The 16830-nt window shown below is 38.8% G+C and overlaps 1 protein-coding gene across 1 annotated transcript in view; it reads right to left on the reverse strand.

Moving 5' to 3' along the window:
• Nucleotides 1–9739: 9739 nt before the first annotated feature.
• MTNR1A (melatonin receptor 1A) overlaps nt 9740–16830 on the reverse strand; it is an 88488-nt gene continuing 81397 nt past the window's right edge. The window contains exon 2 of the mRNA XM_065405174.1: nt 9740–10608. Coding sequence (XP_065261246.1) covers nt 9740–10608 — 869 coding nt within the window. The remainder of the gene's footprint in view (nt 10609–16830) is intronic.

Genomic DNA, 16830 nt, shown 5'->3' on the forward strand with positions numbered 1-16830 from the left:
CGAGCCGGCGGCAGACAGGCAGGTGAGCTCGTGACGGCGGCAGCGGCGGGGGGGGGGGGGCTGAGGAGGCAAGTGGGCAGCAGGGGGTGAGTAGGCGAGCCGGGGGGTGGGGGGATGATGAGCCGAGTGGGCGGGCGGTGGCGGGCTTTATACTTGGGAGGTGGGTGAGGAGGCGAGCGGCGAGTTGTTGGCTGACCTGTTCTACTGATCTTGTCTCTCATAAAAATTGGTCCTTTTTGCTGCTTTTCTCTGGGCTGGGGGTTGTCCCAATGCTGTATAAAAACCTGAGGCATATGAGGGTGGCAGATTGAAAGTGCTGCTTTCAAAGGAAGGTGCTTGCTTCTATCCCCCGAGGCCGTCAGTATGTCTACGCTTCTCTAGTCAGCCCACTTGACAAGTTTGATTGTCCATGGTCTGGCTCCCATCCCCCTCCAAGGGTTGCAGCTGTCTGGAGGTGCCTGCCTTCCATGCCTTCCTCATTCACACCTCATTCATTTAACAGGGCAACTGATTACAAAGTGGGGGGAAGATCCTATTCTACTTCTAGCAAAAAGACATTTTTCTTTTACCTTAATTATACTCCCTTAGGGGCCTGCTATAACATATTACCCAGGTTCAATACCACTGTTTGGGCGGGGTGGCGCTGGGGAAGGAGGGTTTGTTTCCGTGGGGCGGGCGGTGCTGGGGGAGGTGTTGTTTCCATGGGGCCGGGCGGTGCTGGGGGGTGTTTTGGGGGGGGGGCTGGGTTGCGCTGGGGGGGTGGTGATTCGGCAGGGGCCAGGGGTTTTGGCCCTCAGCTGTTTTCTTTGGAGTAATATGGCCCTCGCCACTTTACGAGTTGTGCAGGCTTGCCTTACACAGCATCCTGATTGGCAGACAAAGCAGATATGTCTACCAGCTCTAGATGGAGACTACTTCTCTTTCTTCTTTCCCCTCTAAGGCACTTGGTCTGTCCCTCAAAGCAGACAACCTCTGATTCTAAGATCCCTTGAGGCAGGGTCTCCGTTACCCCGATGACTTCCATCTCACAGACTCAAACCTCTTTGGATATTAATTGGGGAGTTGATCTGATTTCATTCACTTTGCTTAGCATGTATATACCCTTTTGTTCTCAAAGGAATCACATGTTCAGAAATATGCCTTGTAGGTGTTTATTACTGGTTTTCTTCATAATTTTGGAGGGGACTGCAAAGCAAACACACAAACAGAACAAAGCTCATCCATAGTTTACCCTCTCATAAATCATTCACTCAAGCTCTTTGTGTGAGGTTATCCAAAAAGGGTAATTTTGACCGATGTCAGCCATGTCACCAAGCCTACTGCTCGCATGATCTTACGTGTTCTTTACTTTGTGAGCAGGTTCTCTGCTGATATATTCCAAAAAAATTCGGGATTAAAACACACACTAACCATTCCAGTGCAGTTTCAGCACCTCCAGTAGTATTCCACTCCATTTATCTAATGCTAAGAGAGTCCTGCTCCCAAAATCCTCTAGCAGGTTCAAACATACCAAGCCATACCAAACTCATGCTCGCCACATTTATCCATATCAATCACAGCAATTCATAATAATTTGGCACCAACTCAACAAATGGTAGCATGGGCTAGCTGCCCTGAGTACAAACACTCCCAGACCCCTGTGGGACTGTACTCAGGGTGGCTAGCCCATGCTACAGCTCACCCTGCCTGTGCTACCGCAGCTACACTACTATTTTTTAGCGCACTAGCCTAATGACAGACATGAGTATGTCTACTTGAGCTAAGAATCACACCCCCAGCTCCAAGGGCAGCCATAGCCTTAGATGCATAAACAGGGGGCTCTGGAGTAGGAGTAGAGAAGTTACAGTACTGCTGTATTTGGCAGTGGTGTAACTGCTGCAGGACTATTGTGTCCTGTTCTGTTGACCCCAATTCAGGAAGAATGTTGGTAAGTTGGAGAGGGTTCAGAGAAGAGCTATGAGAATAATTAAGGGATTGGAAAACATGCCTTATTGTGATAGACACAAGGAGCTCAATCTATATAGTTTAACATAGAGAATGGTAAGGGGTGACTTGATCATTGTCTGTAAGTACCTATATGGGGAACAAATATTTGATAATGAGCTCTTCAATCTAGCAAAGATATAGCTTCCAATGCCTGGAAGCTGGAGCTAGACAAATTCAGACTGCAAATAAGGTGCATGTTTTTAACAGTGAGAGTAATTAACCATTGGAATTACTTACCAAGGGTTGTGATGGATTCTCTAGCACTGGCAATTTTACATTCCAGATTGGATGTTTTTTCTGGAAGGTATGCTTCAAACAGGAATTAATTCAAGGAAGTTGTGTGGCCTGTGTTATACAGTAAGTCAGCCTAGATGATCACAGTGGTCTGTTCTGGGCTTACAATCTATGAAGCTATTGTGTGCATAACTGTGTATTCACTTTTACACTTCCATAACTACATACAACCAGGTAATGACAGCAGAGTTGGCTGAATAATCAAAGCAATTGAAAACACTGTATGTGAAATTGTTCTTCAATATGTTACATATTCAATTAACATTCAATTGAAATATTATGAGTCATTCTCCAACATGAGGAAGTTATGAAAAAAGTCCATTTATTTTTAAATTTTCACAAATTTCATCCAATTTAATGATTAGACAAATGTTATTCAACAAAATCTTGATCAATAGATATGTACTCGTAAAATGACACATACCAGGTGAAGTCTGGGTTTCACATACATTTATGTAGCTGTTATGAAATTCAGTGTAATTGAAAGCAGAACTAGGACCATCAAGTTCATTAAACTGCCCATTTCAGTGTATGGTGAGGAAGTTCCAAACACTCAGCCATAGGAAATTGGTCAGTTTGCAGGTAGACATTTATATGAAAAATAATTGTAATAACTACATTTTTTTATACTAACTGGGCAGGGCAACCATTTATAACCTACATATTTCAGGAGAGTAAGCAAATTACTCCCTGCATGGAAATTCCTCCCCTAGCTACTTTATTGTGAAGTTGGTCATTAAAGAGGTTGTTCGTTTTCTTCAGACTGTAGTGACTAATGTCAGAGAGAAGATACTGACTAGATGGACCATTGGTTGGAACCAGTATTAGTGAGGCCATTAAGATAGCTGTGCTAGGGAGGAGGGAAGGCCCCTGGGAAAGTAGGCTGAGTTGTGTTGTCTATCTGATGTGAGTCTTCTCCCTATTGGGAACCAAACACCACCTCCCAGCTTGCTTTCTCATGGCATGTCTACACAGAGTTTGTACGTGGCAAGCCAAGGCTGTGAATCTACAGTGCACTAGCTTTCGGCACATTAACTGGCCGTGTGGACCTTGCTATTGTGTGCTAAACATTCCATCATGCGCTTTCAATACTTCTGTTTCAGTGCATGCTAGGCAATAACTTTCCATGTAGACAAGTCCTCAGTGAGAGTTTGTTTCCTCCTGCTCGTTAGCCCTGTTCCCTCCCTCAGTCCAGGAAGCAGCCAGGGAGGGTGTCATGTGACTGCAGAACAAGGGGGGGTGTGCAGCAGGGTAACAATCTGCATTTCTTGGAAATAAAAGCAAACTGTATGAAAAATACAGGACACTTCTTTTTAAGGAACATCACCTCATGGTACAAAAATATACATTGGCATCACAGTGTAGAACCATTTGCATGAATATTGCTTAAACTATATATATTTGTATCTGATAAAATGCTTAGCCTTATTAGGTATGGGTGGAGGACCATCTGACATCCCTTAAAATAAAGGATTGGTGGTTACATTGGGATGGGGTATTCTGGCACACAGCCGAGAGCACTGCTCGTTAAAGAGTGGATTGGCTGCTGCAAACAGGTGTGTAGGGAGAGTCAGGCTGGCAGCCTGCTCAGACATGGGGGATAAAGGGCCATAGTTTGGAATATGAAATCAGAGAAGGGTTAATTCTGAAGGGAGAGGGAAAGAATTATCCTGGAATATGGCACGAGCTACATACTGGGTTGGGGCAAATGCTCAGGTTGAGCATATACATCATCCTTCTGTTCCAAGGGCTGTACACTGGTCTTTTGGATTTAAACATGCATATTTCAATGTATTGCCTGACCATGGATGAAAATGTACACCTGAGGATAGTATAGTTGGAATATTTGCCATATATAAACCGGCGGAACATACCTTTCAGCATGGCTTGAAGAAGTCTTTTCAATGTATAGGCTGGGTAGTTCTATGTAATTTAAAATATTTTGATTCTTTCCTCAAAATAACCACTAGATATACTTTCTCTGTGTGTTGTGAGGGCGTGACCCAGATAATGCATCACTAAGGATTGCACAGAAGTGTAGTTGTGTAGCCATGTAACAATTTGATGGGGAGCGGGAATCAAGCATACCATTAGCAGTTGCACTATAACAACATTTTGATGTGATTCTTGTCCATCCTTGAACAAATTCTCCCATGTTTCATTGGGTATTCAGTGTTCTGTCACACTTTCTAATGTACGGCTTCTTAGCAGTAATTTAGGTTACTATTCCAGAGCTTGATCCTGGAGCAGTTAAACAAGTAGTTCTTGCTGAAATCAATGAGCTTACTCCATTTTCATGAGAATATTTGTCTGAGAAAGAGTTCTCAGGATCAGGACCCATTTACATGTTTGTAATTAAATGCAATCCTTGAGCACCCATATGGGGACATCACTAAGAGGAAGTGTGTGTGGAATGTCTATTTCCATACATCCATAGAGTTACATATAGGTGATAATTTCTGGATATCTGCCAAAAGCTTGTAGGATTTCACCAATATAGCAACATTGAAGCATGGCTAGATAACAGAAGTTTAATCAAGCCATTGAGTTAATATATTTACTTTATTTAAAAAATAAATCACATAGACAACTCCATTGGATGAGGTTTATTTTGCAGAGATTTGGCAGGCAATTTCACATTCCTCCACAACCTTGGCATAGACCTGGATAGCTGACAGTGATGGACTCTTTAAAATTAAGAGAGAAACGTAGCTAGTGTAATGGTATGATAGGTGTCCTGTACATGTATGAAAGTAAATACTGCCAGATCCTCAGCTGCTATAAATCAGTGGGGCTATGCTGATTTACATTAGCTGAGGAGCTAGTCTTTTATCTTTAATATTGTTTAATATATTGGAATAATTCGTTTGTAGGCATGTTATACATAATGTATCATAAATATTATGGTCAGTATTCAGTAATATGGCTGTTTTGGGTGGCCAATGTGTATTAAAGTAATCCCAGATTAGTTTTAACCTATGCACCTCTTCCTTTCACCTTTCCTTTCTTTCTTCTAGAATAGAATCTAAGAGGTGTATACTGTGGCAAGTTCCACTCTTTGTTATGTAATTAGAACTTCCCAGAACCATACAAGGTATTGAGGTAGATTTTTTCCCCCCCCTTATAATTGAAAAAAACGGAATCACATAATGGGGTTCTCATTTCAATTAGGCAAAAATTTGAGCTACAGAACATGGCGTATGAAGCCACGACTACTGTGTTTTTCTACAGGTTCTGAATTGGCAAGCAAGTTTATATTAGCTGGCACATATCCAGGCTAAAGCCTCAGTCAGCAAATGGCAGACAGTAGCAAATCTTAATTCTTTTAAAGTGCTGGGAATTATTAATTATAAACAGAAAGAAAGTGCACATATTGGAAAGGGATTAGAGAATATCTGTTATTTTACATTACTACTGCTTTAGAAACAAGCTACTTTGAATGCTAGGGTTCTAGGCTTTTTACATTGAGACTGTGTGTGCTTATTGTATTTATGTTGTTTGCTGTGCAGTTTCAATGGACCAATGAATTCCTTTGTGGCATAATTCTTTTTGAAGCTAATCAACGACAACATTGCAAAAGTAATTCAAAAAGCAATCCAAAGGTGCAGTACAGACTGGTCGTAGCAGGATGGGTTATTTGTTACTACAGAGACTGAGTACAGTAGAATAGATTATTGTGGATTATTGAAAGATAATCTTCTGAAACATAAGGTAAAGAAAAGCCAAATACCAGCTTTGTTGTTGCTCAGATGTCCATATAAAATAACACATTTGCTGTTTTTCCGTGTTGTTCCACTAGTAGCAGAGTGGAGAGAAAGAAATATTGTGACGAGCATTATAAATAAATTATTCAAAATTAATGTACATAGCTGCAAACAATCACTGTTTATATACAATAAACACTAACTTATATTAATGTGTTAATAGTTTCTGTGCTAGTTATAAGAAAACAGTGCTATACTTTTGTGTTATATAAAGCTTTCAATGAAAATCATCACCAATAAAATGACTGTACCAAACACTGCAATAGTGTTATTCAGGATATGGTGACACACAGTTACAGATTGATTGTTAGCACAGGCAGGATCATACATAAAAAAGAATTTTCATAGGGCAAATTGAGACTCATTTAACCATTGATCCTACAATGTGTTGCACATGGGTGTATCCCTGCTCATGCCTGGGGGTCCATTGGCTTCACTGAGGCTCAGCTCGAAAGCAGAGGTCTATCCATGTGTAACACGTTGCAGGAATGGGGCCTTAAAGAGTGAAAATCACCCATATCCAGGGGGCCTATGCACCACTTAAGCCTCCAAAATACAGAGTAATTGGATTAAGTGGTGTAGCAGCCCTATGCTGGTTTTCTACACTGGGTGAATTTCATCACTTTGAAAGTAAAAATATCTTTACTTAGGGCTCATCCATTTGTACAGTTCAATTGCAAGACTGTTTGGGTAAACCCACAACTGCCAGAGCTTAGTTTTATTTTTACTGAGAAAGAAGCATCCAATGTGCTGTAGATATTACCTGTTGATTATAGATGGCCCAGTTCTGTGAGGTGCTGAGCAACTTCCAGCAATTCATCATTTTGCAAGCCCCTCACAGGATCAGGACATAAATCATTCTAGGGAACTAAACATTGGTACTTTTGTTTTAATTTGCAATCATTTTGCATTTGGATGTGCTGCTGGTTGGGAGTGACTTCGCAAACCATTCCTAAAAGCATACTATGGAATGGTCAAAAAATAAGCAGAAAAATTTGAAGAGGTCAGCAAATAATTTCCTAAAACTTCCAGCCAGCTGGTCATTAATTTGGGGGCAAACAAATAGCTACAACCAACAATACCAAGAGATTAATCTTTTTAAAATTATTGCTATATTTAGCAGCTCATATCATCACCAACATAAACAATTTCTGTAGTTTTAGAATTAATACAAATATTTCAAAATACCAGATCTCAGAAATGTTCTCAATTTTAATTACAGACCTGCTCACCAAAATATAGACCTTTCGTATAATATATGATTTATTGTGTCTAGCAAATGTTTTTTTTATTATAATCAAAAATATATTTTAGCAAAAATAAAAGGGATTTTAATTCCTCAGATAACCCACACTAATGGCTGTTTCAAGGCTTATATGTGTGTAGAAATGATAAACATGTAAGCTTCCAGTTTGAAACAGGCAAGTGAAGAAACCTTTGACACTACTAAATTCACTGATGGTCAGGCTACTGAAACTATCTTTATGCTACTTTATCAGATTTATCATAACATATTACATTGTTTTAAGTGAAAATATTTGTTTTAAATAAGGCAAGACTTTTTGTAGTAATTTAAATAGTGAATTTCTTATGTGACTAATATAAGGTGGTCTTGCCTCCCTCATTATTGTGATATAACTACACACTATAAGCAATGTCATTACACAGCTAAGCATCCTGTAAGGATGAAATCACTGAAGGAAGCTGTGATATACTTTATACTGTTAATCATATTATATACTACAATAGAAGAGAACTGGTTATTTACACAGCAGTTTTTACATTACAGATTTGAATGTAAACAAAGATGAGTCAAGCACCTTGATAATGCATTGACCAGCTTGTTCATCTGGAAAGTGTTTCATCATTGTTAGTTAGGTTCATTATAAGCCTGAAGTGAGCGAAGGACAACATGAGGCACCTGTTTTTAAGGTAAGAAACTATTCAGTTGCCAAAATGTCAGTGTGGTTTCAAGTACGTATGAATATGTTCTGTTTAGCTCATAATTTATATTAAGTCAACTGTACAATAATATATGCCCAAAAGATATGAGATGCTTTTAAGGTTGTCCACAGTTAAGGAATTATAGAATACAGTGAGTATTTAATGTTTTCAAAGACATCTAAGCTGTTGAAAACCAAATATTTTTCTAGAGTTTCATGTAATTATTTTAATGAACCAGTTTCAACATAGTGTATATTTTAACATATAATAATAACAACATTCTGATAAGCTATTAAAACCTCTTAGTCCTGTAGAGATGGCTGGAACTGTCTTGGAAAAGCTCAAGCATCAGTGATTGTGGGAAGTAAATATATGCCAGGAGAGGATGGCTAATGATTAGAAAGCTATGATAGCGGAAACCTTTATAGATCTAATTCAGTGGATCATTCCTTTTAATGATAGTACGAGTTAGGGAGAGAACAGTCCTTGCATAGTGTTTGAAAGGATCTCAGCCCATTAACTGAAAAAGCTGAAACCTATTCTTGTGTTTTAAAAAAAAAAAAACTATGGATGAGATGTTTAGATACCAACATTTCAAAAGCTTTTTTGGACAATTTTGAGAAGGAGCCAGAGCTCTAGAGGCTTCCAGGGGTTAGAACAGGGTCCCATGCTCATTTTGGAAAGCAGTACGTGAATTTGATATGATTATCTCAGTCCTCCAGGCTTCATGTGGTTGAGAGTTCAGCTAAGCGTTCAGAACCCACAGAGGCCCTGTCCTTCTCCAAACAAACTCCCATTTCTCTCAGCTGCCCCTCTTAAGTGCATTTGGCTTCCTGAGGAGAGGCCCAGTGTCTGGCAATTCCTAAAACATACTATGAAATGGTCATGGAGGAGCAACAGGCACTTCTCTCTGCTATCTCCAGAGGATATCTCCCCCATTCTCTCCTTTTGGGTGGCTTCCAGGCTTCTCCCATTTGTATTTCTCCTGGACATTAGGGAAGTTGGAAGTTCCCATATGTCAAAATCACCCTGTGCCCTTTGAGCTCCTGATGAACCCATGTGTGCTCCCTGCCACCCCCAGCATGCCCCTAGTTGTTCTATAGGCCCATATAGCTTTTGAGATAATCAGACATGAATATTTCTCCTCCTAAAAACAGTTTTAAAGAGGAGGACTCAACAAGGGTGGTGTAGTTACCTGAAAGGAGTGGTGAGGCTTACTTGCCACAAAGTTATGAGTACTGTAGGAACTTAAATATATAGACTGAGATTCTTAGTGAAGCATTTCAAGTATTCTCCCTTGTCTTTTCACGTTCCCTCACACTGGAATGAATAGCTCCCGTTTTTCCTTTAACAGAAGTTGTTAAGGGTGTCAGGATCAGTACCATAACCTGCCTTGCAATTTAGGGAGTCCAGCTGGGGGTTGATGATGCTTTTTTAAATAGTTAGTTATTATGGCAGTTCAGTTCCAATCCATCTTCAGTTATCTATGTTAAACAGAAAATTAAAAAAAATGTCTGTAACCTTGTAATACCTTAAGCATATGAGAGTCATTATTTGAAAGATATGTTGTACAACAGGAGGCTCTTTATGTCAAGGCTATGTTACTTTGGCTCACAAATACTGTACACAGAACATTGTCCAAATACCTTTCATATAGGACTAGTATTTCACTACAGCACTTCAACTGTGTGGCTAATAAAACAGAGCTAGTGTTTGAATGTTGTAGATCGGCAATGGTGAGGCTCCCATTTTCACACAGAGTCTACCTTCACTTGATTGTTGTTCGTAATCAACGGTGAGGGTTTGGTTTTCATCCTATCTGCTGCATCGTTAGAACTATCCTGAAAGAAAACCTTTGCTGTACAAATTGTGACAATAATTCTCTTGTATTCTCTTCTGAAATTCTGGTTCAGGAGTCCATATATGATAGCATTAAGGCAGCTGTTGAAATATGCCATGTAGTAACTGGATACAAACAACCACTCTGGAATCCTGGGGATTATTGTGTCTGGGTCAACAGCCACAGCCAGGCCTATGAAGTTCAAAGGAGCCCAGCAGATTGCAAACAGTACAAATACCACAAACATGGTGACAAAGTTCCTAAAGTCATGTGGCTTCAGCCTGGGCTTGTTGTCAGGTTTAACCCTTCGCCTTACCTGAATAACAAGGATCCATATTCTCAAGTAACAGAAAGTAACTATGGCTATGGGAAGCATGAAATGGAAAAACACCACTGCTATTGTATACGGTGAGCTCACAGATTGTGCAAATGTGCACGAGTAGATCCGCGGATCATATTGTAGTGATCCAACAAACAGATTGGGAACAATAGCAACAAATGTCAGGATCCAGATGAGAATGACGTAGCACAGAGCATTCTTGTCACTATACAGCTTGTCATACTTGAGGCTGTGGCAGATGTAGCAATATCGATTAATAGCAATGCCTGTAATGTTGAATATTGATCCAATAACACTTAGGCCCATCAGGAAGCCACTAATTTGGCAATGGAAGTAGCCCAGATTCCATCCATTATGAAATACAGATGTCAGGACCAGTGGGTATGGGTAGATCGCCACTACCAAGTCTGCAATGGCCAGGCTTACAACAAATATATTTCCTGCAAAATAAATATGGAAAAAAATATTTATTTATCTTTTTTCTTTTGTTCTTTCTTCCTTTGTGTCTCTCCATATTTTTAACAACCAGTCTCAGAGGAAAACTCTAATTTCTATTAACACCAAACTTTATTTTCATGTATCAGAAATAAGACACTTATTTTTCTTTAAGGAGGAAATGGTTCAATTCTATGGTGTACCTTTAAAACAAAGGTTTTATTGGGTTTCGTTACCATAAAAATTCTATGTTTATTATGTCATTTACTTGGGTTCTCCTACTCGCACAGATCCAGAATTCATGTCTTATTAAAATAGTCTCGCTAGAAAAAGGAGCATAAATAATACGATGATTCATATGGTGCCATTTAAAACTCTCATTCACTTTTCACATTTAACTCCATTGCTTTTCCTTATATTATCCCCAAACTTTTCTACTTCTGAAACTTAAATCTGTTTTCCTGTTTGTATCTCAAGCCTTTCTTGGATGATATTACCTTAATAAATTTTAAAGACTCCAGCTACAATATTGCAATTGTATTACTATTTAGAGAAGTCATCCTTCTGGTATTTCTCAAGTAAAGCGTTTCTAAAAAACTAAAAAAATCCAAATCCAATTTTTCATCCTGACAAAGATAGTTTAAAGATCTTCCACATGGAACACAGAGCAATCAGGAGTAAGAGTACGTGGCATCAATCTAAAGGTAAGCAAAGCAGATGCAGCAGCAAAGAGAAGTCGCTGAAAAGATACTGTTGACTTTTTAATGGGCTTTGGATAGGGCCCGCAATCAAGCAGGTAAATCAGAATCAATCTATTTTAGGTACTTAAACAGCATCCATTGCTGTAGCATCTGAGCACCTCATAATCCTTCAAGTATTTTACAAATGTATGAGTTTATATTGAACTAGTTTATCCTCATGCGTTTTTAAAACTAGCAAATAAACATGTAGATTGACTTCTATATTGCAAGTATGAAGATTATTATTCTCATGAGATATTTACGTCATACACTGTAGGTCACGTGAGGTCTTGTTGCAAATATAGAGACTATCTTCCCTCTAGAGTGCTCAATCCCTGGTCTACTGAGCACGCACAGAACTTTTAGTTCTGCTAATCCCAAAGGAATAGTGTCCACCAGGTTGTAAAACTCCACTCGGTATCACCACTTTACTTCACACACAACACTTAGATATAGTGAAAACAATAAGTTTATTATCAAACAGAAATTCAAGTGATAGAGAGTCAGAATATTGGTAACAAAGGGTTACATATAAAACAAAATCATAACATGTTTTCTAGCGACTAACAGGGTATTCCCCCATTTCCTACAAGACAGCTTACCCCAAGTCCTTTCCCCAGCATTTTCAACCAATTTAGTTGAGACCCTTGCTTCTGAGATCAAGCCCGCTGGCAGCTTGTCTTCACAGACTGAAGTAATCACTGGAGGTTCCTCTGCACCTCCTAGATATAGTCTCTCAAACCATCGTTTTAGTTTGAGAACAGGATATCATTCTGCACAGCTCATTTTTTCCTGTGTGCTTTTTTCATTGATTTCACATCCCTCTATTAGCATTTGACTCAGTATGTAAATGTGTCGCCACTGTAAAGCTTACAATACTTCACTTTCATGTAGCCAGACAGCTAAACATTTCTTACCTCCTGTCTGGTGGAGCCATTCTAAAAGAGGTCACCTTACTTGCTTTAAGAACATAATTTTTGTACATACGTAACTCTTTACATATCACCTTTACATACATCTCTCAATCATTAAGATGACCAGTATGACACAGGCTTTCATTAGAGACCTTATGTGACACTCTTTCGTGAACCAGAATGTAAATTCCAGACCCAGAGGATCCCTGTAACCCTAATGCACTGCTAATAGTTGGTATCAAGAGGTCCCTAGGTCACAATCAGTAATTTACAAAACCTACAGTAATAGGTGTTCATTGTCCAGAAGAACACCTATTGTCCAAAAGAAAAGCTCTGTAGAAACTGGAAAGCTTGTCTCTTTCACGAACAGAAGTTGGTCCAATAAAACGTATCACCTCACCCCCCTTGTCTCTCTGGGACCAACAACTCTACAACCACATTGCAAATTAAAAACAATGACAAGCAAAACATGGAACCTAAATTCAGATAAAAGAAATTGTGGCAGATTATTGATTATAAGGGATGAAATCCTGGCATCATGGAAGTAAATGGGATATTTACTATTGACTTCAATGAGGCAAGGATATTTTTTAAACAAGCTGAGGACTATTGGCAATACTACTAATTGATAGAACTAGTAATACACAAAACAACCCAACGTGCTCTCTTATCTTTCTATAATTTGTTTAAAAAAAGCCAATTTACTAAAAGAATTTATCAAAAGCAAAAGTAAATTTGCTAACACAGATGTGTTTGGGACAACATTTTAGTCAAGTTTTTCAGCATGTAAGCAAGTACCATACTGTTAAACTATAACTGAAAATCAGCTTTAAAATGAAAATACCAATGCGGTAACAGGTCCTTTGCACTGCTGCAATTCTCCATTGTGCTCCACTTTTTTAAATATAATTACATTAATTATAACATTGAAAAAAGCATTTTCTCCCATTAATCCCACACTTTAAATGTTCAGAGGGAAATACTAAATCTCAAAACACATGCAGAGATGCAGAAATGTGGAAATTATTTGGCTCAGAACAGTGCTTTTTTTTGTATTTTAATTGTATTCAGTGCAGACACATGATGCCCATTAACTGTTCCTAATAACAGAAGCTGGGATAAATGGCCTTATTTAAAAGATTAAGATATACTGTTTTTATAAGTTTTGTACCTAGTTTTCTAGATGCCTCTCTCTTGTTGATTTCTGAAGTTGTTTCCTCTTTTTGACTGAGGAGCTAATGCCATCCTAGTGTCTGCTTGTGATGAAGCCTGTGGCAGAGGTCCTATTAATTTCAGCAGCAGCATGAAAGGAGGAAGTTTGAATAGAAAGAGAAGGAAAATATAAAATACATTCCCTCTGTTGGTCTTTGCTAACAAAATCTGTCCATGACCCATTGGAAGATTGTTTGCAGAATACTGTAAATGTGTAAATACAACACTATATAAATTACAGGTGGGGCTGAGTCACTTCCTATTATAAGGCTCTGTTTCATTTGCCCATAACTTTGCCAAACTAACTATTTGGGCTGAAATTTTCCAGGCTGGTTTCTTCTGCAGGCTGATTTTTTTTCCCCCCAAAAAACCTTCAGCCACAATGGTTCAGCCACTTCCAAGAACAAGACTAAGGAAAAATGACTGTTTTGCCCATATTGAAAAACGTTGATCTTTTCTTTGAAAAAAATGTGCTAGGATCCCCAGACTTTGGAGCTGGGGCTTGAAATTTGGCAGCAGGGGGACTTGTGTGTCAAGGGCTTGCCTTTTGCTTTCCTTGTGAAAATCAGTCCAAATCTGCCCAAATTAACAGGCTCTTTCAGTTTTCGCGTGCTCAGTAGAACATGCTTAGATTTTTAGTCGCTATATCCCCAAACGATTCTGTCCGGACCGGGCATGCTCCAGGCAGGGGGCTGAGCAGAATTCTGCCTATAATTGCAGCTCTGGCCTCCTGTTGGCTGGGCTGAGGTCTGGCAACAGAACTGAGAGTAAGGAGCTTGTCAACCTGTGCTGGTTTGAATTCAGAATTCACAAGAGCTAGACTTCATGGGGGCAGGAGCCAGAGGGGAGACTGGGCAAGGAGACTGGTGGGAGAGGAGAGAACACTGTGCAGTAAATAACCCCTGTGGCTACACTCCGAACAAATGCTGAGAAAACAAAATATTAAATAGCTGTTCATTAATTGAGCACCTTCCACTCTGTGCACTGAAAAAATAGTATGCCATCATGCAATTAAAGACTGTATTGTAATGCATAAACACAAGGGGAGTTAATTAAGGTTTCACATGCCATCTGAATTCTGGTGTTTCCTAACTTTTGAGTGCTAGACTTTTCAAACTTAATAATGTTCTTTTAACTTGTAAAGAAGTGTGGAGAAAGTTGCGCTGGGCTGACTAGAGGCACTAGGCTCTGCTTTTAGATAGTCCAAAGAAATGCTCCATAAAATATTGGCAGTGCTGTGAATGCAGAAGAAACCCATGAGACTGCTCTTAAAAAGTACATGTTCCATATCAGACCAATCTGCCATCTTACAATTTTTACTAAAGAAAAAAAAAAGATCTTCCACACAATTCCACTTTCCCAAAAGGGAAACACCACATAACATGAATGGAATAAATGTGACACAGGGAAGTTGTAGGAAAGACTAATACTATTAATTTTCATGATGCCATTGCCAAAATAGATGGAGAAGCAGCACAGAAGATCCACAGGCTGTTGCACTGGCAGTAATTGATATCTGTGTAATACATAGCATTTGTATGCTTGTAATGATTCCATAGACTCTGTGTTTAGGCTTGATCCTTCAGCACTGATGTTAATCAGAGTTTTGCCTGTGACTTGAATGGGAACAGGATCTAGCACAATATGAGTAGAACCAATAAAGGACAAAATTGCCAATGTTGAACCTCAGACTTAGAATTGAGGGAACTCAGCATCAAGCAGCCACATTAACAGGGAAAAGAGGCCCAAATTCTGCCGACACAACTGAGAGCAGACTTTGGCCTGGAGACCAGAGCTCCCCAAATGTCAAGGGGGAGGTATTACTAGGGGCAGAGTTGACTTTCTCTCTGCTGGAAGCAGTGGTAAGAATAAAATTTTTTGGAGGTTTTAGATCTATGATGCAAAATAACTACATTTTATAAGGTTGGTGAGTCCTATTTAAGATTTTGGGATTATGGAAAAACTTTAATTGAGTAGTTGAGTGGGAGGACTGGAGATCTTATTTTGGTGATGACAGTGATAAGGGATTGCTATTATTTTTCAACACATTTATTTAGACTAATATTTTCCAGTTTGCTGTTTCTATCCTTACTTTCTTATGCTAATTTTTTATTCTTCACCCAAAGAATAAAATTATTTTATTACTAAATTTATTTTCAGGTGGATTAATGGTCTAGCCATGTTGTTAATCCTTGGTGAATACAGCAATCTGGTTTCTGACTTTCAGGGAACAATTTTGGCTTTGAGAAATCTGGCTATGAGAAACAAGCAAACCAATAACCAGCACAAGCAAAGCAGCAATAACTTAAATATGAATAGAAACAAAAATATCTAGAATCATCTCAATGAATGGAAGAAAAGAAAAACAGACAAATAATTATTTTACATGTATAGAACAGCAGAGAGTTCACACTTTGCCAACAGCCACAGATTATTCTATGCTAGAAATAGGAAAAATATTTTTCATCTAAATAAATAGATCAAATCAAACATCTGCATTCCCCCCTAAACATTATTAAACACCTGTAATTGATCTTCTCCCTTTCAATCTTCTTTACACCTCAACCTCTATGCTTTTTACCCTAGCATTATTTCAAAAATTCAGTCATACATTGGAAAAAAAAATATTTTCCTGAAAAAAGACCAGTTTGCATCATTATCATTTAATGACATATTCAGTATTTGTATTGTATTAATAGCTAGAGGCCCCAGCTCTAACAAGATACAAGACTCCATTCCCAATATCTTCTAAACCTGTATGATGTGTATGCATGTTTAACATATTATCTGCAACCTAATTCTAGCTTCTTGCTTAGGGACCTCCCTCACCCAAGCTCATTGCTATTGAGATGTGCCATCTGTTGTGTATTGGGTATCCAGGAGCCACAAATACAGACTGTACTGCATTCAGGTAAACAATGCCTTCTCTTTCTTTTAGTGGACTGTTCACATTTCGTATTCACCTAGTCTGATGGGACACAAGCATGTTTTTACATTTTTCTAACTTTGAGACATTTTTCAGCCTTTCCTTTTTTACCATAAGAGTTTATTTTGAGGCAGGACTTGATCCTATGGCCACTGAAGTCAATGGGAGTCTTTCAATTGACTTTAATAGGAGCTGGATCAGGCCCTTAGTGTTTACTTATTAATTCCCCACTCCCTAATGATAGTGGTATGTAACATTTACAATCTAGGGTCAATTATGAAATCAAATTTAGTTTCTGATTAGAATGTCTATGCAGTTCCTAACTGCTTTTTTTTAATCACCTCTCAAATATGCCCAGATGTGAATGTAGAAGCATTAGTTTCTGATCTTGATATAACTAATTATAGGCTAGGCTTAATTATTGGGATGTTTTTT

The sequence above is a fragment of the Emys orbicularis genome, chromosome 5 (genome assembly GCF_028017835.1).
Source record: "Emys orbicularis isolate rEmyOrb1 chromosome 5, rEmyOrb1.hap1, whole genome shotgun sequence".
NCBI classification, from domain to species: domain Eukaryota; kingdom Metazoa; phylum Chordata; order Testudines; family Emydidae; genus Emys; species Emys orbicularis.